Source organism: Oncorhynchus mykiss, chromosome 13 (assembly GCF_013265735.2).
Source record: "Oncorhynchus mykiss isolate Arlee chromosome 13, USDA_OmykA_1.1, whole genome shotgun sequence".
Classification (NCBI taxonomy): Eukaryota; Metazoa; Chordata; class Actinopteri; order Salmoniformes; family Salmonidae; genus Oncorhynchus; species Oncorhynchus mykiss.
In genome coordinates, this window is record NC_048577.1 from 42,376,938 (window position 1) to 42,395,792 (window position 18,855).

The following is an 18,855-nucleotide window of genomic DNA, read 5'->3' on the forward strand; positions in this document are numbered from 1 at the left end:
TGGATATTTTAACAATATGGAAAACAGTCATGTGCCAAAAATAGGACAGATGTTCCTCAATAGTATTTAAAGAAAACAACCCATAAAACGCAGTGATTATAGAATAATACACATATTCTTGAAATAATGTGTTTCGTAATAGTGAAAGACCCGGGCATGCCAAAGATGATCAATTATATTGACAAGATAGTCGAGTGGCCATTCTAACAATGGAAATACATGTCCTCAAATATGGAAGGCAGCGAGAGAAGGCGCGATCAGGTGGGACCATTCTAACCAATGAGAGGGCAGATACGCGTGTCAACTCCAATATAAAGTAGGTTTTTTCAGTTGACGAAATACCACGTGTCCACTTATATCAGTGCATTCGCAACAACCTAAACATTACGAAAGTTCTATTCTATCAAATAATCATCACGTAGCAAATTAGCAAAAATTACTCAGTTCGTGATCCTATTTTCGTGGGACAGATTTTGGGCGAAGTAAACCCTCTCGCTTAGCCTCTTCTCTGCCCATTATTGGGGGCTCGGCGCATCGTACCAGAGTCAGAGGGAGCGCGCTTGACTAAAGCACGCGCCAGGCAGTGATGTGTCGCAGATTTTTAAAACTCAGAAAGATAACCTAAAATACCGCTCAACTATCTAATACGTGCATGTGAGCAAGTGACAAAGACTCCGATAATAGAAAAGGGTTGTAGAGTAGGCAAAAAGCTTGTTTTAGCCGCTGCAGGGAGTTTTGGGGATTTGGGGGGTATTTTTCTTGGAAAGAACGAGAAACATTTCGCGTTCCCTGTTTTGAGCGTGCGACAAGCAGCCTAGGAGCGATGGAACTGTCATCTATAGGCGAACAAGTGTTTGCAGTTGAATCAATAACCAAGAAGAGAGTCAGAAAGGTAAGCAATGTAGCCGTGCTTCCGAATAGAAATGTAGTCTACCTATCATTGGTGTCTTATGGTTTTAACAGCCAATGTACTACCTGTACTCTTACAGAGTATATATCAGCCATTACACAAAAGTATTGCTACGCACTTTCCGTAGTTTACGCTAGACATTAATATTGTCATTCTGCTCGGTGAAAGCTGCTAATTCTAACACGCAAAAAGTTTAAAATATATTTTTTCTGCACATAATGTTGCCTATAGGCTGCATAATTTTCAATAAAGAGATTGTGGAATCTTTTCGTTTTCCTTGGTTTGTGTATGTTGTATGTTCTGGATACAGACTACTACCTCAAGTAGTAAAATATAAAAGGGGTGTGTTTAGCAAAATCGGGTCTCATCGTGGGGTATCACTGGTGGGATTGTCCGCGCGGCCAATGTGTGTGAGCTACGCAGTTTATTTGTACGTTACGCCAACAGGAGGAGAACAGAGGACGGGAAGATGGATTGGGGTATCTGGGTGAAAAAAAACTGCTGTGTAATGTTACACCTCGCATGATCCATTCAATATTGTCCTATTATGTTGCTGTAGTATGATCATCACAATGAGCCTATGTTTTTGTTTTGTATGGTGTGAATCTTACTATGCATTTACTTATGCTTTATTTTGTAAAGTTGGTTTGAAAATGGAAGATTATAATACAGTAATGTTTCATTCTATGTATTGAGTATTCTATACACGCACACCATACAATTATATTATCAATGGGTGGTCCAAAGCGGAGACCTTCGCTGTGCAGCACGTTGCGCAATACGAGTTGTTTACATGTAAAGTCCTACCTATTTCCATCGCTTTTTGACGCTCAAGAAAATTATTTTGCATAAAACCCATCCATGTGCGATCACGTCATCACAATAGTAGAGTTCGAGGCCTTTACATTGACGTCATCTCGTACAATCTCCATTTGAAAATAAAATTACCCCAATGAGCTCGACACCGACCCTTTAAAGCGACAGTCATCTTTTTATGCTCCTTGAACTACCGTACAAAGAGTACTAATTGTGTTATTTGCTCTCTTGCTAAATGTGCCTTTCTCTTTTGCTTCTTAGGGTAATGTGGAATACTTATTGAAGTGGCAGGGATGGCCACCAAAGTAAGTACTCTTCTTATTAATTAGTGAATGCAATACAAATCTGTATGAGTCATGTATGTATGACCTGGGTACATATAGTGCCTTCAGAAATGATTTCCACCCATTGACGTTTTCCATATTTTGTTGTGTTACAGCCTGAATTTAATATTGATTAAATGTAGATTTGTTTGGTCACTGGCCTACTACACACAATACCCCATAATGTCAAAGTAGAATTATATTTTTTGAAATATTTACAAATGAATTACAAATGAAAAGCAGAAATGTCTTGTGTCAATAAGTATTCAACCCTTTTGTTATAGTAAGCCTAAATAAGGTAAGGAGTAAACATTTGCTTAACAAGTCACATAATAAGTTGCTTGGACTCACTCTGTGTGCAATAATAGTGTTGAACATGATTTTTTTATGACTACCTCATCTTTGTACCCTACACATACAACTATCTGTAAGGTCCCTCAGTTGAGCAGTGAATGTCAAACACATTAAACCACAAAGACCAGGGAGGTTTTCCAATGCCTCGCCAAGAGGCCTATTGGTAGATGGGTAAAACAAAATGTAGGTGTCCTTCCTAACTCAGTTGCTGGAGAGTAAGGAAATCGCTGGGGGATTTCACCATGATACCAATGGTGACTTTAAAACATTTTAATGGCTGTGATAGGAGAAAACTAAGGATAGATCCACAACATTGTAGTTACTCCACAATACTAACCTAATTGACAGAGTTAAAAGAAGGAAGCCTGTACAGAGTAAAATACTGCAAAAAAATGTGGCAAAGCAATTAACTTTTTGTCCGGAATACAAAATGTTATGTTTGGGGAAAATCCAATACAACACATTAATGAGTACCACTCTCCATATTTCCAAACATAGGGGTGGCTGCATCATGTTATGTGTATGCTTGTAATCGTTAAGGACTGGGGAGTTTTTCAGGATTAAAAAATAAACGGAATGGAGCTACTAAGCACATGTAAAATCCTAGAGGAAAACCTGGTTCAGTCTGCTTTCCACCAGACACTGGGAGATGAATTCACCTTTCAGCAAGACAATAACCTAAAACACAAGGCCAAATCTACACTGGAGTTGCTTACCAAGAAGACGGTGAGTGGCAGAGTTACAGTTGTGACTTAAATCTATAGCAAGATCTGAAAATGGTTGTCTAGCAATGATCAACAACCAATTTGACAGAACTTGAAGAATTTTGAAAACAATCATGTGCAAATTCTTCACAATCCAGGTGTGGAAAGCTCTTAGAGACTTACCCAGAAAGACTCACAGCTGAAATCGATGCAAAAGCTGATTCTAACATGTATTAAATCCGGGGGTTGAATACTTATGTAAATGAGATATTTCTGTAGTTAATTTTCAATAAATTGGCAAAATGTCTAAAACATGTTTTCGCTTTGTCATTGTGGGGTATTGTGTGTAGATGGGTGAGAAAATATGTTTAATCCGTTTTGAATAAGGCTGTAACACAACAAAATGTGGAATAAGTCAAGGGGTGGGAATACTTTCTGAAGACACTGTAATGTTCCCTCTGCTTCTGATGTCTTAGTAAAAACCTCATATCATTGGTTAAAGTGCCTCTTATATTTAACACCCCTAATTCCGATTTCCTTAATCAAGGAAGTACACTGACAGGAGAACTGGCAACCACCGTACGCCATTTGGTGCATTTTCGTAATGTGAAGAGTCCGTCCAGATCCAGCGTTAATCCGATTCCGCACGCATCTAAAACTGAAGGGTACCCTTGTTTACCAACACTTTCAATAGAAATAGAGGGGTATACTACGACGCTAGCTAGATCTACTCAGGATTTTCTAAAGCTAGCTAGCTTCACTAAGCTTCATATTCCAGCTCAGGCTTCATCCATGTTACGACCATGCATTTAGATTCTTCAGCTGCCGCTAACTCCAGCCAGGTTTGTAACTGCGCTTGCATGTCGCACATGGCTAGTCGAATGCAGAAATCTTCATTGATAAAATGCTGAAACAGCAATCCAGCAAGTCTGTGCCACATTTTAGTTTTTTGCTGAAATGAAATAACTTATCCTGCAAATTCAGCAGGCTATGGTGTGAAATGGGTTATTAGAAGTGGTGTCTTTTTATTACACAATTGTTAAGACTGTCTTTGTGTGCACGAGCACCTTCCCCCCCCACACACACCTATCGATAAAATTATTGTATTAAGTCATATGAAAATTGTACTGTGTGTGACGTTTCAAATTCTCACTACACATTAGTAAATGTGTAGTGCGATACTGTAGGGTATTTGAATATTATTAACACAATAAAATATTTAACCAGCCGTCTTAAGTGGTTTCAGAGAATGAAGGGGATGATGACGCGCTTTTTGCGAGAGGGAGGGGATCTGATTTGATTGGTCCTCAACTCTCAGCTCAAGCACTTCATTTAGGATAAAGTGAATTTAGCCTGCCCCAGAGCAGGTTAGAGCTAAAGTATTTGTTGCCATACAAATTTACCTGGCTAAAAGGTGAGCCACCTTCGTGTCAACATTTATCCAGAGTTGAACTCAGAATTGACCAAAGTTAGCTTGCTAACTCCTCTATCCCGCTACGTAGTATACCCCTCAGGAGTCAAGACAAGTGGGAAAAACATAACAAATTCCAGAACGACTCACTTGCGCAATAGAGGTTGACATTTAAAAGTGTCTGGTGATTGATTTGGTGTATTTGTAATGATATCTATTGACAATTTACAATATGCCAGGGTTTTAAAAGGTAAGGAATAACCGCTTGCAGTCTCTATACATAAATTCATTGAAAGTTCCCATATGATTCTATAACAACTCCTGTCATTGTACCTCCTTGCCTTATTCAAGGGGATCATGCCATGATGAACCTGCATAAACAGTGCTTATAGAGTGTGATTGTTTTACAGGTACAGCACCTGGGAACCAGAGGACCACATACTGGACCCACGCCTGGTGCTGGCTTATGAAGAGAAGTGAGTAGTACTGAGAGGGCTGTTAGTATGAATACTGCATACTACTTCTTCTCTAGCCATTGCAAGTTCATATTCTCTGTGTCTTATCAGGGAGGAGAAGGACCGAGCCCTGGCATACCGCAGGAAAGGACTCAGACCACGGAGACTCGTCTTGCGGGTACAGCGCTTACCTTTCTCCTTGTTCAGAACATCCACTTTCTTAATACATTTCTATGTCCCTTACATTAACATAGCAATTACACAAATGACAATACTTAATTTAATATACTATTATCTTAAGCCTGCATCACACGAAGCAATTTATGTGTCATCTCAAGCAACTTTGCTGAGACATGAAGCAATTCAAACGCAATTGAAATTGCATGCAACGTCCAATCTTGTGAAACATCACAGTTACATAAATTATTTGATAATCCAAATGTTTGCTAATTGTAAGAACATCGATATACAGTGCATTCGGAAAGCATTCAGATCCCTTGACTTTTTCAACATTTTGTTACGTCACAACCTTATTCTAAAATGGATGAAATAAAAACATTTCCTAATCAATCTACACACATACCCCATAATGACAAAGCGAAAACAGGTTTTTAGAAATGTTTGCAAATGTATTAAAAATAAAAAACAGATACCTTATTTACCTACGTTTTCAGAACCTTTGCTATGAGACTAGACATTTTTCTCAGGTGCATCCTGATTCCATTGATCATCTGTGAGATGTTTCTACAACTTGATTGGAGTCCACTTGTGGTAAATTCAATTGATTGGATATGATTTGGAAAGGCACACACCTGTTTATATGAGTTCCCACAGTTGACAGTGCATGTCAGAGAAAAATCCAAGCCATGAGGTCAAAGGAATTGTCCGTAGAACTCAAAGACAGGATTGTGTCGAGGCACAGTTCTGGGGAAGGGTACACAAAAAAATGTCTGCAGCATTCAAGGTCCCCAAGAACACAGTGGCTTCCATTATTCTTAAATGGAAGAAGTTTGGAACTACCAAGACTCTTCCTAGAGCTGGCCGCCTGGCCAAACTGAGCAATCGGGGGAGAAGGGCCTTGGTCAGGGAGGTGACCAAGAAGCCGATGGTCACTCTGACAGAGCTCCAGAGTTCCTCTGTGGAGATGGGAGAACCTTCCAGAAGGACAACCATCTCTGCAGCACTCTTCCAATCAGGCATTTATGGTAGAGTGGCCAGATGGAAGCCACTACTCAGAAAATAGCTGTGCAGCGATGCTCTCCATCCAACCTGACAGAGCTTGAGAGGATCTGCAGTGAAGAGTGGGAGAAACTCCCCAAATACAGGTGTGCCAAACTTGTAGCATCATACCCTAGAAGACTCGAAAATGATGTCAACCAAGCTTCTGATAGGCTAATTGACATAATTTGAGTCAATTGGAGGTGTATTTATTTCAAGGCCTACCTTCAAACTCAGTGCCTCTTTGCTTGACATCATGGGAAAATCAAAAGAAATCATCCAATACCTCAGAAAAAAAATTGTAGACCTCCACAAGTCTGGTTCATCCTTGGGAGCAATTTCCAAATGCATGTTCATCTGTACAAACAATAGTACGCAAGTAAACACCATGGGACCACGCAGCCGTCATACCGCTCAGGAAGGAGACGCATTCTGTCTCCTAGAGATGAACGTACTTTGGTGCGAAAAGTACAAATCAATCCTAGAACAACAGGAAAGGACCTTGTGAAGATGCTGGAGGAAACAGGTACAAAGGTATCTATATCCACAGTAAAACGAGTCCTATATCGACATAACCTGAAACGCTGCTCAGCAATGAAGAAGCCACTGGTCCAAAACTGCCATAAAAAAGCCAGTTTGCAACTGCACATGGGGACAAAGATTGTACTTTTTGGAGAAATGTCCTCTGGTCTGATGAAACAAAAATAGAACTGTTTGGCCATAATAACCATCGTTATGTTTGGAGGAAAAAGGGGGAGGCTTGCAAGCCGAAGAACACCATCCCAACCGTGAAGCACGGGGATGGCAGCATCATGTTGTGGGGGTGCTTTGCTGCAGGAGGGACTGGTGCCCGTCACAAAGTAGATAACATCATGAGGCAGAAAAATGATGTGGATAAATTGAAGCAACATCTCAAGACATCAGTCAGGAAGTTTAAGCTTGGTCGCAAATGGGTCTTCCAAATGGACAATGACCCCAAGCATACTTCCAAAGTTGTCACTTAAGGACAACGAAGTCAAGGTGTTGGAGTGGCCATCACAAAGCCCTGACCTCAATCCTATCGAAACTTTGTGGGCAGAACTGAAAAAAGAAGGCCTAAAAACCTGACTCAGTTACACCAGCTCTGTCAGGAGGAATGGGTCAAAATTCACCCAACTTATTGTGGGAAGCTTGTGGAAGGCTACCCGAAACGTTTGACCCAAGTTAAACAAATTAAAAGACAATGCTACCAAATATTAATTGAGTGTATGTAAACTTCTGACCCACTGGGAATGCGATTAAATAAATAAATCATTCCCTCTACTATTATTCTGACATTTCACATTTTAAAAATAAAGTGGTGATCCTAACTGACCTAAGACAGATCATTTTTACTAGGATTAAATGTCAGGAATTGTGAAAAACTGAGTTTAAATGTATTTGGCTAAGGTGTATGTATACTTCTGACTTCAACTGTATGTTGGAATTACTGCACAGTTTTCCAGACCAATGCATATGTCACCCCAGCATGAGAGCTCATTCTTTACAATGCAGCCCATTTAAGGTGTCACATGGGCTGGTCAGCCATGGTTGGTAGCAAAATATGTATGAGGGCAATGCATGCCATCAATTTCCAATGGCCTCCTGACATGTGGCAGTCCAGTTCCATGGTGTCTCTGTCTCTAGTAACTGCCTGAGGAGAGGACTGGTGGTGGAGTGGGCCTATCACTGCAATTCCTATGACATGCCCACTAAGTTGATGGCATTTCTTGTCAATGAGTGTCAGATTGTGTTGGTTTATTGTAGTGAATACCTTATGCACTTGTCATGTGTGGTTGTATTCTCCCCATACACCATAATGTCACCAAGTCAACATATACAGCAACTCCCGGGCAGACATGATCTGGATGAAGCAATGTGCCAGCTCACCCTGAACAGTATAAGAGTGCACAGGAAAGATCCCAATGTGCATCACAAATGCAGTGAGCCAGAGGAAGGTCATGTTCGATTCAGGCAGACGTATTGTACTAGCAATGAATCAAAGCTCACTTCTACATTATAAGGATGTGACTTAAGAGCCCAATCCTGGAGGTGCAAGTTATAGTACAGTGAGGAGTCCAGGGTTGGATGATTCTCTTTCATTGGAGCCTCCCAGTTGCCTCATTGACACTCATAGGCTTGTGGTGTTGCCATCCCAAGCAGTCTGCTGCCTTTTTATACAGTGGCTTCAGAAAGTATTCATACCCCTTGACTTATTCAACATTTTGTTGTGTTACAACCTGAATTCAAAATGGATTAAATATTTTTTTTTTCTCTCACATATCTACCCCATAATGACAATGTGAAAACATGTTTTTTGAAATTGTTGCAAATATATTGGGGGAAAAATACAGAAATATCTCATTTACATAAGTATTGACACAGTCAATACATGTTAGAATCTCTTTTGGCAGTGATTACAGCTGTGAGTCTTTAAGAGCTTTGCACACCTGGATTAGCACTTTTCTTTTGTTTGTTTAGTTCTTCAAGCTCTGTCAAGTTGGTTGTTGAATAATGCTAGACAGCCATTTTCAAGTTTTGCCATAGATTTTCAAGCCGATTTAAGACAAAACTGTAACTATGCCACTGAGGAACATTCAGTGTTTTATTGGTAAGCAACTCCAGTGTATATTTGGCCGTGTGTTTTAGGTTATTCTCCTGCTGAAAGGTGCATTTGTCTCCCAGTGTCTATTGGAAAGTAGACTGGACATAAAGTACATTTCATTGCCCAAAATTGTGCAGGGTTACTTTAGTGCCTTATTGCAAACAGGTTGTATGTTTTGGAATATTTGGGTTGTACTACAACCCTGGTTTTATGAATGAAGAACGGGAGTTCTGACTTTGCTATAAGCTGTCACTAGACAGCACCACTGAATAATTTTCTGCTTTGAAACCAAGTCCTGTCTTGGCCCTAGCAGGCAGTGATTGGCGAAGAGTGAGACAACTATTTTCACAGTTTATCAGGAAACCCAGATTATGGACATGATTTATCACTATCCTGGTGTGTGTCTCGACCAATTCTCTCGACTTCGCTATTATAAGACAGTCGTCTAGATAGCACAATATCCGTATCCTGTCTGTCTGACTACTTTGAATAGACAGCGGTGTGTTAACATGCGAAAAGGTAGTTTTCGTAATGATTTGTTCAACACCCTCAAATCTAAGATCAGTCTCATGCCACTGCCTTTCTTTGGCACTCGAAAATATCTCTGATAATGACCCGTGTTTTTGTCTGCTTCCATAACTGGGCGAATAGCTCCTTTTCCTCCAAGGGAGGTTATTTCCTGTTCTAGAATAGGGGCCACTTGAGCTGAAACTGTCGTGGGTGTGACACCAGCGAACTGCAACGCGTAACCCTTCCAAATTGTATTCAGTACACAAGGGGGAGCTGCGCATGCATGTTTCCATACACTCAGTCTGCTGGACAGGTCTGCTCTTTCTATTAGAGAGGGCAGGGCTGTCATTTGATTTGGAATAGCTAACTGGGCTACAGGCAGAGGCTGCTGTGCAGTTTGACGATTTATATTTTTGATAGGCCCGAAGAGCCCAGATACTGTGACAGGAGCATTTAGCAGCACGTTCTTCTCCCTTTCTGACATTTGGGTGAGGTTGAGCCACAAGTGACATTGTACCACGACCGAGAATCCCAGGATTCTGCCCGTGTCCTGGGCAGCACACCTTGTCATGTGTAGAGCGAAGTCTGTCGCCTTCCTGAGCTCAACGTACATCTCTGCAGTAGCCTGCTGTTCCCTGTCCCGGGCCTGGTAGGCCTGGACGATGGCCATGGTGTTTAACGTGGCTGCTGACTTGGCCGGCTGCCTTGTAAGACTGGATGATAGCTGCGGCTTCACTGCCGCAGAGACTGCTGAGAGGTGTGAGGCTATGGTTTCTTTGAGCAGGGGCATGGATATATATCCCAGCTGAGGCTCTGTGTCGAAGCTCTGGTTGGGAGAGCTTGTCTGTTGTGGATTCTCCCAGGATTGCCTCACCTCATTCCTGACATCTGAGAACAGGGGGAGGGGTCTAGGGCGGGGCTGGCTATCATGCCAGAGACTGGGTGACTGACGGTGGGAAGTAAGCCCCTGCCAGTATGGTTTCAGGGGCTGGTTGTGGATCTGGCCAAGACAGGCCTAGCTTAGTCACAGCCCTGCCCAGGACCTCCATGAACTCCTTGTTGTAAGGGTCCTTGTCAGAGATCGTCACCCTCAATCTGAGCCCTTTCATCTGAGCCAGGATCTCCATAGGCATCCCACTGACTGGCATGGAAGTCTCTCAGCTCCAGGTGTGCTGCATCCTCGAAATAAGCAGCAGGTTGGGGAAGGGCAGAGGTGTGGAGGCTCTGTCGAGTATTGGAGAGCTGCTCCTCACCCACTCGTCCGTAGGCTCCCGGGAGCTGGGTGGTGGAGGGAAGGCAGGGGAACCCCGGAGCAGTGGATACAGAAGAAGGGGTCTGTAAGAGCCACCTCCGTGCTCTGTTCCAAGCCATCGGGCGTAGTCTCTGTGACCGTCCCTCCCCGACATGTGTGCCTTGCACTTGAATTACTATTTTATCCTGGCAGAGAACGTCATCTCGGCCTGAGGAGAAAAATCATTCAAACTCAGAAAAACCTAATGGAATCCGTCTGGTACCTTTACTCAAAGCTTAAGAACACTCTTTGAGTGTGATTGGGGAGGCCATTATTAAATAATGACCCCAGAATCTTTGGTCTCCTGCAAGTGTGACGCATTAGCTAGCTAGCTAGAAGGACCACTAGCTAAGAGTGGCTAGCAAGCTAGCTGACTCAGGCTACTAAACGGACCGATGTTGAAGGAATCTAAAGAAAATAACAAAATATACAGTACCAGTCAAAAGTTTGAACACACCGACTCATTCAAGGGTTTTTCTTTGTTTTGACTATTTTTTACATTGTAGAATAATAGTGAAGACATCAAACTATGAAATAACACATATGGAATCATGTAGTAACCAAAAAAGTGTTTAACAAATCAAAATACATTTTTGATTCTTAAAAGTAGCCACCCTTTGCCTTGATGACAGCTTTGCACACTCTTGGCATTCTCTCCACCAGCTTCACCTGGAATGCTTTTCCAACAATCTTGAAGGAGGTCCCACATATGCTGAGCACTTGTTGGCTGCTTTTCCGTCACTGCAGTCCAACTCATCCCAAACCATCTCAATTGGGTTGAGGTCGGGTAATTGTGGAGGCCAGGTCATCTGATGCAGCTCTCCATCACTCTCCTTCTTGGTCAAATAGCCCTTATACAGTCTGGAGGTGTGTTGGGTCATTGTCCTGTTGAAAAACAAATGATAGTCCCACTAAGCGCAAACCAGATGGGATGGTGTATCGCTGCAGAATGCTGTGATAGCCATGCTGGTTAAGTGTGCCTTGAATTCTAAATAAATCACAGACAGTGTCACCAGCAAAGCACCATCACACCACCTCCTCCGTGCTTCACAGTGGGCACCACACATGCACCACACATTCACCTACTCTGCGTCTCACAAAGCCACAGCAATTGGAACAAAAATCTCAAATGTGTACTCATCAGTCCAAAGGACAGATTTCCACTGGTCTAATGTCCATTGCTAGTGTTTTTTGACCCAAAATATTCTCTTCTTCTTATTGGTGTCCTTTAGTAGTTGTTTCTTTGCAGCAATTCACCGACGAAGGCCTGATTCAAGCAGTCTCTTCTGAGCAGTTGATGTTGAGATGTGTCTGTTATTTGAATCATTTATTTGGGCTGCCATCTGAGGTGCAGTTAACTCTAATGAACTTATCCTCTGCAGCAGGGGTAATTCTGGGTCTTCCTTTTGTGTGGCGGTCCTCATGAGAGCCAGTTTCATCATAGCACTTGATGGTTTTTGCAATTGCACTTGAAGAAACTTTCAAAGTTCTTGAAATTGTCTGCACTGACTGACCTTCATGTCTTAAAGTAATGATGGACTGTCATTTCTGCTTGCTTATTTGAGCTGTTCTTGACATAAAAGGGACTTTGATTTTTAGCAAATTTTTAGCAAATCTTATGTATACCACCCTACCCTGTCACAACACAACTGATTGGAACGAAATTCCATAAATTAACTTTTAACAAGGCACACCTGTTAATTTAAATGCATTCCCGGTGACTACCTCATGAAGCTGGTTGAGAGAATGCCCTGAGTGTGCAAAGATGTCATCAAGGCAAATAGTGGCTACTTTGAAGAATCTCAAATATATTTAAATTTGTTTAACACTTTTTTGTTTACTATATGATTCCATATGAGTAGGTTTGTCCAAACTTTTGACTGGTACTGTATGTTTTTCGCCGCTCGGTCGAAGTTGTAGGCCGTCTGAAATTGAGCAGTTTAGACGAAAAATAAGTATAGATGAATTTACAGATGATACGAATGGTGGCTTTGATAAACAGCAGTTGCTGAATAAGGCAAGAGTAACACTCTCCGGCAGGGCAGTGCGTATTATACCCTCTGGGGAGGGGCCAATCACTGCCTGCAGTGGCCAAGACGGGACTTGGGTGGTTTCATAGTTAAAAATTATTATTTTGTCTTACTACTTATAGCATAGTAAGAACTCGATTTCAAGATTAAGTAAAACTCAAACTCTTTTAAAGTCACCATTGGCCTCATGATGAAATCCCTGAGCGGTTTCCTTCCTCTTCGGCAACTGAGTTAGGAAGGACTACTCTATATTTGTAGTGACTCGGTGTGATGAAACACCATCCACGATGTTTACCCATCTACCAATAGGTGCCCTTCTTTGCGAGGCATTGGAAAACCTCAATGGTCTTTGTGGATGAATGTGTTTGAAAATGGATTTGGAGTCAAATGTCCTAATGGTTTTTTTTGTATGTAGGGCAGACAATTGACTGCTCATATTCCATATTTGAGCAATATCAGAGCTTGCAATATTGGGTTAAATAAGCTTGTGGCCCACCATCCCTCCAGCCAGGCATTATTCTGTCCTGTTTGAGTTTAGGGGGTGTGTCCCAACATCTATAAATGTAACTACTTTTGCAGTAAAATATTTTTACACAACCATCCATTTCATATACAGTGCCTTCAAAAAGTATTCAGACCCCTTGACTTTTTCCACATTTTGTTAGGTTACAGCCTTTTTCTGAAATTTATTAAACCGTTTTTTCCATCTCATCAATCTACACACATTACCCCATAATGACAAAGCAAAAATGTTTTTTTAGACATTTTTGCTAATAAAAAAAATAGTATTCAGACCCTGTACTCAGTACTTTGTTGAAGCACCTTTGGCAGTGATTCGTCTTGGATATGACGCAACAAGCTTGGCACACCTGTATTTCTGGTTCACCAACTACTTCTCAGACAAAGTTCAGTGTGTCAAATCGGAGGGCCTGTTGTCCGGACCTCTGGCCGTCTCTATGGGGGTGCAAAGGATTCAATTCTCGGGTCAACTCTTTTCTCTGAAAACATCAATGATGTCGCTCTTACTGTTGGTGATTCTCTGATCCACTTCCATGCAGATGACACCATTCTGTATACTTCTGGCCCTTTGAACACTGTGTTAACAAACCTCCAGATGAGTTCCAATGCCATACAACTCTCCTTCCGTGGCCTTCAACTGCTCTTAAATGCAAGTAAAACTAAATGCATGCTCTTCAACCGATCGCTGCCAGCAACTGCCCGCCCGTCTAGCATCTCTACTCTGGACGGATCTGACTTAGAATATGTGGACAACTACAAATACCTAGGTGTCTGGTTAGACTGTAAACTCTCCTTTCAGACTCACATCAAGCATCTAGAATTAGCTTCCTATTTCGCAAAACAAAGCATCTTTCACTCATGCTGCCAAACATACCCTCGTAAAACTGACTATCCTACCGATCCTTGACTTCGGAGATGTCATTTACAAAATAACCTCCAACACTCTACTCAGCAAATTGGATGCAGTCTATCACAGTGCCATCTGTTTTGTCACCAAAGCCATATATACTACCCACCACTGCGACCTGTATGCTCTCGTTAGCTGGCCCTCGCTTCACATTTGTCGCCAAACCCACTGGCTCCAGGTCATCTATAAGTCTTTGCTAGGTAAAGCCCCACCCTATCTCACCTCACTGGTCACCATAGCCGCACGCACCCGTAGTATGCGCTCCAACAGGTATATTTCACTGGTCACCCCCAAAGCCAACTCCTCCTTTGGCCACCTTTCCTTCCAGTTCTCTGCTGCCAATGACTGGAACTAATTGGAAAAATCACTGAAGCTGGAGGCTCATATCCTCCTCACTAACTTTAAGCATCAGCTGTCAGAGCACCTGTACATAGCCCATCTGTAAATATCCCACCCAACTACCTCATCCCCATATTGTTTTAGTTTTTTTGCTCCTTTGCACCCCAATATCTCTTCTTGCACATTCATCCTCTACTCATCTATCACTCCAGTGTTTAATTGCTATATTGTAATTATTTTGCCACTATGGCCTATTTATTGCCTTACCTCACTAATCTTACTTAATTTGCACACACTGTATATAGGCTTTTCTATTGTGTTATTGACTGTACGTTTGTTTATTCACACTGCTTTGCTTTATCTTGGCCAGTTGTAAATGAGAACTTGCTCTCAGCTGGCCTACCTGGTTAAATAAAGGTGAGATTAAAAATTGAGGGAATTTCTCCCATTCTTCTCTGCAGATCCTCGCAAGCTCTGTCAGGTTGGATGGGGAGCGTCGCTACACAGCTATTTTCAGGTCTCTCCCGAGATGTTCGATCTGGTTCAAGTCCGGGCTCTGGCTGAGACATTGAGACTTGTCCCGAAGCCAATACTGGGTTGTTTTGGCTGTGTGTTTTAGGTCGTTGTCCTGTTGGAAGATGAACCTTCGCCCAAGTCTGAGGTTCCTGACCGCTCTGTTTTCATCGTGCTAGGTGTTGTCCAGATGTGACGCTTGGCATTCAGGCCAAATAGTTCAATATTTGTTTCATCAGACCAGAGAATCTTGTTTCCCATGGTCTAAGACTCTTTAGGTGCCTTTTGGCAAACTTCAAGTGGGCTGTCATGTGCCTTTTACTGTTGTCCTTCCGAAAGGTTCTCCCATCTCCACAGAGTAACTCTGGAGCTCTGTCAGAGTAACCATCGGCTTCTTGGTCACCTCTCTGACCAAGGACATTCTCCCCCGATTGCTCAGTTTGGCTGGGTTGCCAGCTCTAGAAAGAGTATTGGTGGTTCTAAACTTCTTCCATTTAAGAAGAATGGAGGCCACTCTGTTCTTGGGGACCTTTGGTACCCTTCCCCAGATCTGTTGCTCGACACAACCCTGTCTCGGAGTTCTATGGACAATTCCTTCGACCTCATGGCTTGGTTTTTGCTCTGACATGCACTGTCAACTGTGGGACCTTTTATATAGACAGGTGTGTGCCAGTCAAATCAATTGAATTTACCACATGTGGACTCCAATGATGTTGCAGAAACATCTCATGGATGATCAATGGAAACAGGATGCACCTGAGCTCAATTTTGAGTCAGATAGAAAAGGGTCTGAATACTTAGGGTATTTCTGTTTTTATTTTTTGCAAACATTTCTAAAAACCTGTTTTCGCTTTGTCATTATTGGGTATTGTGTGTAGATTGCTGAGGATTTTCTTTCTTTAATACATTTTAGAATAAGGCTGTAACAAAATGTGGAAGAAGTTAAGGGGTCTGAATACTTATCGAAGGAATTGTATGGAAGACCTTAGAGATATGGACAAACATGGTTGTGCTTTGTTATACCTCGGGTAGCGGTATCTCAAAGACTAAAGCCCTTTTTGAAGATTGACCATTAGCGTACTGGGTCGGAGTTCCGAACGGAACGATATGACCACTCATGTAAACGTTTTTCTGCACCCTGATTGGACATTGCATACAGTCAGTTGCGTGACATAGGATTGATTTCAACCATGTTGCAGGCAATTTAAGGGGTGACACACTGAGCATCACTGATGCCACTTTGTTGCAATCAACAGAAATTGCGTCCAGATTGCTACGTGTGACATCGGCTTTAGTCTTCTCTTCTCCTACAGAATATCTATGCCATGGACCTCCGTAGTGCACACAAAGTCCCAGATACCCCTCGTCTGCGCCTCTCCCTTACCCGCTCCATGGGCTCCGAGCTGGACCAGGGCAGTCTGCCATACAGGGCGGGGGAAGGAGGGAGCGTCTACCCCCGCCTGGCAAGACGCAAGAACAAGCAGAGGGTGTCCAAACCTGTGTCTGACAACAATTCCCTTCAACCACTGACCCGCATACAGGACCCCATGGAGCATGAATGGCAAGGCGCAGAGGAGAGACCGGAATCAGAGTTAACAACAGACACACGTGAAAACAGTCTATTCAGTTTGTTTTCTATCAAACATTTAATCATCTATTTTTTATCTCGGTTTGAAGGTCAGGATTGGTCCTATTCGTGGTATATTGATCTCATTTCCTGTGTCTTTCTCTCTTAAGGGCATAGCCGGTCAGAGTGCAGCTATCCCATGATGGAGCAGGAGGTGGAGTCGACGACTGACAGAGTGGAGAGTTGTGGTTCCACACTGGGCTCTGGAGATGAGACATTGGGGCGTGGGGCCTTGTTGAGGGTGACAGGGGCAGGGTATAGGTCAGAGGGTGGGACCTCTGAAACTGGACAGGAACAAATGGATAGGACTGATCAATCAGAGAGCTGTGTTTCTGCAGAGGGTCCAGAAGACCTTAACATTAGCAATAGGTTAGTGGACAGTGACACAGAAGTGGAATTGGGGACAGATACCTTGATTGACAGGGTAGAAAGGTTAGGCACAGCTAATGCTATTGAGAGGGTAGAGGGGTTGGGGACAGATTATTTTATTGACAGGGTAGAGATGGGGACACATATTCTGATTGACAGGGATAGCACTTCAGTGGTGGATGTTGGAGATGAAACCATGGCTGATGGTTCAGTGGTCTGTACCGATGTTGAGGTTGCAGAGGAAGTGGTGGAGAATGACACAAAACAGCAAGGTGAAGAGGTTGTGACACAGTGTCCAGACAGTAGTGGCGCAGAAGTGAATCCTGGCAAAGTGATTGTGACCTATGTGACTATCAACTCTTTGACCGTAACTTTCAAAGAGGCCTTGGCAGCTGAAGGGTTTTTTAAGAGCTGAAGGACAGAGTTCTGAGAGAGGATTAGAGAACATGTGAGGTTATACATGAAATGCAGCCCATATGTTGAATTTACCACTTAGGAACATGTTTAGATAAACAACCACAATATAATTTGTCATTAAAGATGTTTACAAAGCCTATGAGAGTAAATTGATACCAATTACTAGGGTTTTGGTGAGGTATTGTACCTTAGAGAATTGGGTGGTAATTTTCACATTGTGTTTGGTTCTGGAAAGATGGGTAGTAAGAGAGAATGAGGAAAGATGGATGAGGGAGAGAGCAGTTGACTCCTGAATGTCATATTTATAACATTACTACTTCTCCAACTTCTCTTATTCTAGGAGGCTCATTTCGGTTGCTCTTTTTTCTAACGCTTTTGTATTAAGTCGTCCGTCTTCTCCGTATTAACAGTAAGTTGTGCATGTCCTGTATGTCATGCACACCCTTGTCCTCCATTCAATTTGTTAGATTTCTATAACAAAGAAATAGAAAGGAGAGAAGGAATGCCTGGAGGGATAGAAGTTTAAGCATTTCAAGATGAAGGCTGGCTGCGTTGAAGTATTGTTGTTTTTCTTTATTTTACTTCTCAAATTAAGAGCCTACCTGATTCTAGTTTTCTATTACCATTTGATAGTCCACCCCTCTCGCTAAGCCTTTGTGCATTTCTAAAGAGGGGATATCAGTTTACACCACTCATTCCCAAATGTGTTTTAAGTCTCATTTCAGTTACTCCTTTTTCTAACGCATTTGTATAAAGTCGACTGTCTTCCTCAGTGTTTACAGTAAGTTATGCATGTCTCCTGTCAATCACGCACAGCCTTGTCCTTCATTTCATTCAATGTTTATTTCTATGACAAAAATAGAAAGGAAAGAAGGAATTCCTGGAAGGATAGAAGTTCAGCATTCCAAGATGAAGGCTGGCTACGTTGAAGTATTGCTTTTACTTCCAGGTAAAACAAAAAGGCATATTCTTGTATTACCAATTGATAGTCCACCCCTCTCACTAAGCCTTTGTGCATTTCTGAAGAGGAGATATCAGCTTGCACATATCCTACTGCAACAATGGTGTAAACTGAAGCAAATGTTCTCGGTTGTATTTATCGCATGTCACATGTAAAAGCTAAATTAAATGTCACGTGTTGAAAAATGTATCTTTGGTCACAATGACATGTCAAATGTCTTCTCTATACCATATGCCTAGAAATATATATAGTGTCAAATCTACTTGTGCTTGAGATTCATATAACCTCAACATTTTAGCATGGAATAAAACATGTTAGCAGTAACAGAAGTGTCCTCACTGGTCCATTTTAGCATGGAATAAAACATGTTAGCAGTAACAGAAGTGTCCTCACTGGTCCATTTTAGCAGCTTTTTTGGAAATGCATGTGCAGCAACTTGTGCATCCTTTTACCACCACTAGGGGTCAGTCTCCTCAGGGAACCATGTACTTAGGTCGATCCACCCCAACCCCCCAAAAATAAAAAAAATACACTAATTTGACTAGCTACAAGCAAAAT

General features: G+C 42.2%; 1 protein-coding gene across 3 annotated transcripts; it reads left to right on the plus strand.

Annotated features, from left to right (window-relative positions):
* Nucleotides 1-356: 356 nt before the first annotated feature.
* LOC110486408 lies at nucleotides 357-18,802 on the plus strand. 3 transcript variants are annotated; one of them, XM_021557994.2, is made up of 6 exons: nucleotides 357-892; nucleotides 1,988-2,031; nucleotides 4,929-4,994; nucleotides 5,085-5,151; nucleotides 16,219-16,549; nucleotides 16,661-18,802. In XM_021557994.2, the coding sequence occupies exons 1-6, from the start codon at nucleotides 824-826 to the stop codon at nucleotides 17,332-17,334; spliced, it is 1,251 nt and encodes a 416-aa protein (XP_021413669.2). In that variant the 5' UTR covers nucleotides 357-823; the 3' UTR covers nucleotides 17,335-18,802. The 3 variants fall into 3 exon arrangements, with proteins under 3 accessions (XP_021413669.2, XP_021413670.2, XP_036798352.1); XM_021557995.2 differs by having other exon boundaries at nucleotides 358-892; nucleotides 16,237-16,549; XM_036942457.1 differs by having other exon boundaries at nucleotides 360-892; nucleotides 16,219-16,531.
* The last annotated feature ends 53 nt before the right edge of the window (nucleotides 18,803-18,855 follow it).

What these genes read in the sequence shown, in the direction of transcription:
- LOC110486408 (XM_021557994.2), top strand. Translation starts at nt 824, where the DNA reads ATGGAACTGTCATCTATAGGCGAACAAGTGTTTGCAGTTGAATCAATA. An exon ending in CCAAGAAGAGAGTCAGAAAG is followed by an intron (nt 893 to 1,987) that starts GTAAGCAATGTA and finishes TTTGCTTCTTAG; the next exon opens with GGTAATGTGGAATACTTATT. An exon ending in CACGGAGACTCGTCTTGCGG is followed by an intron (nt 5,152 to 16,218) that starts GTACAGCGCTTA and finishes CATCGGCTTTAG; the next exon opens with TCTTCTCTTCTCCTACAGAA.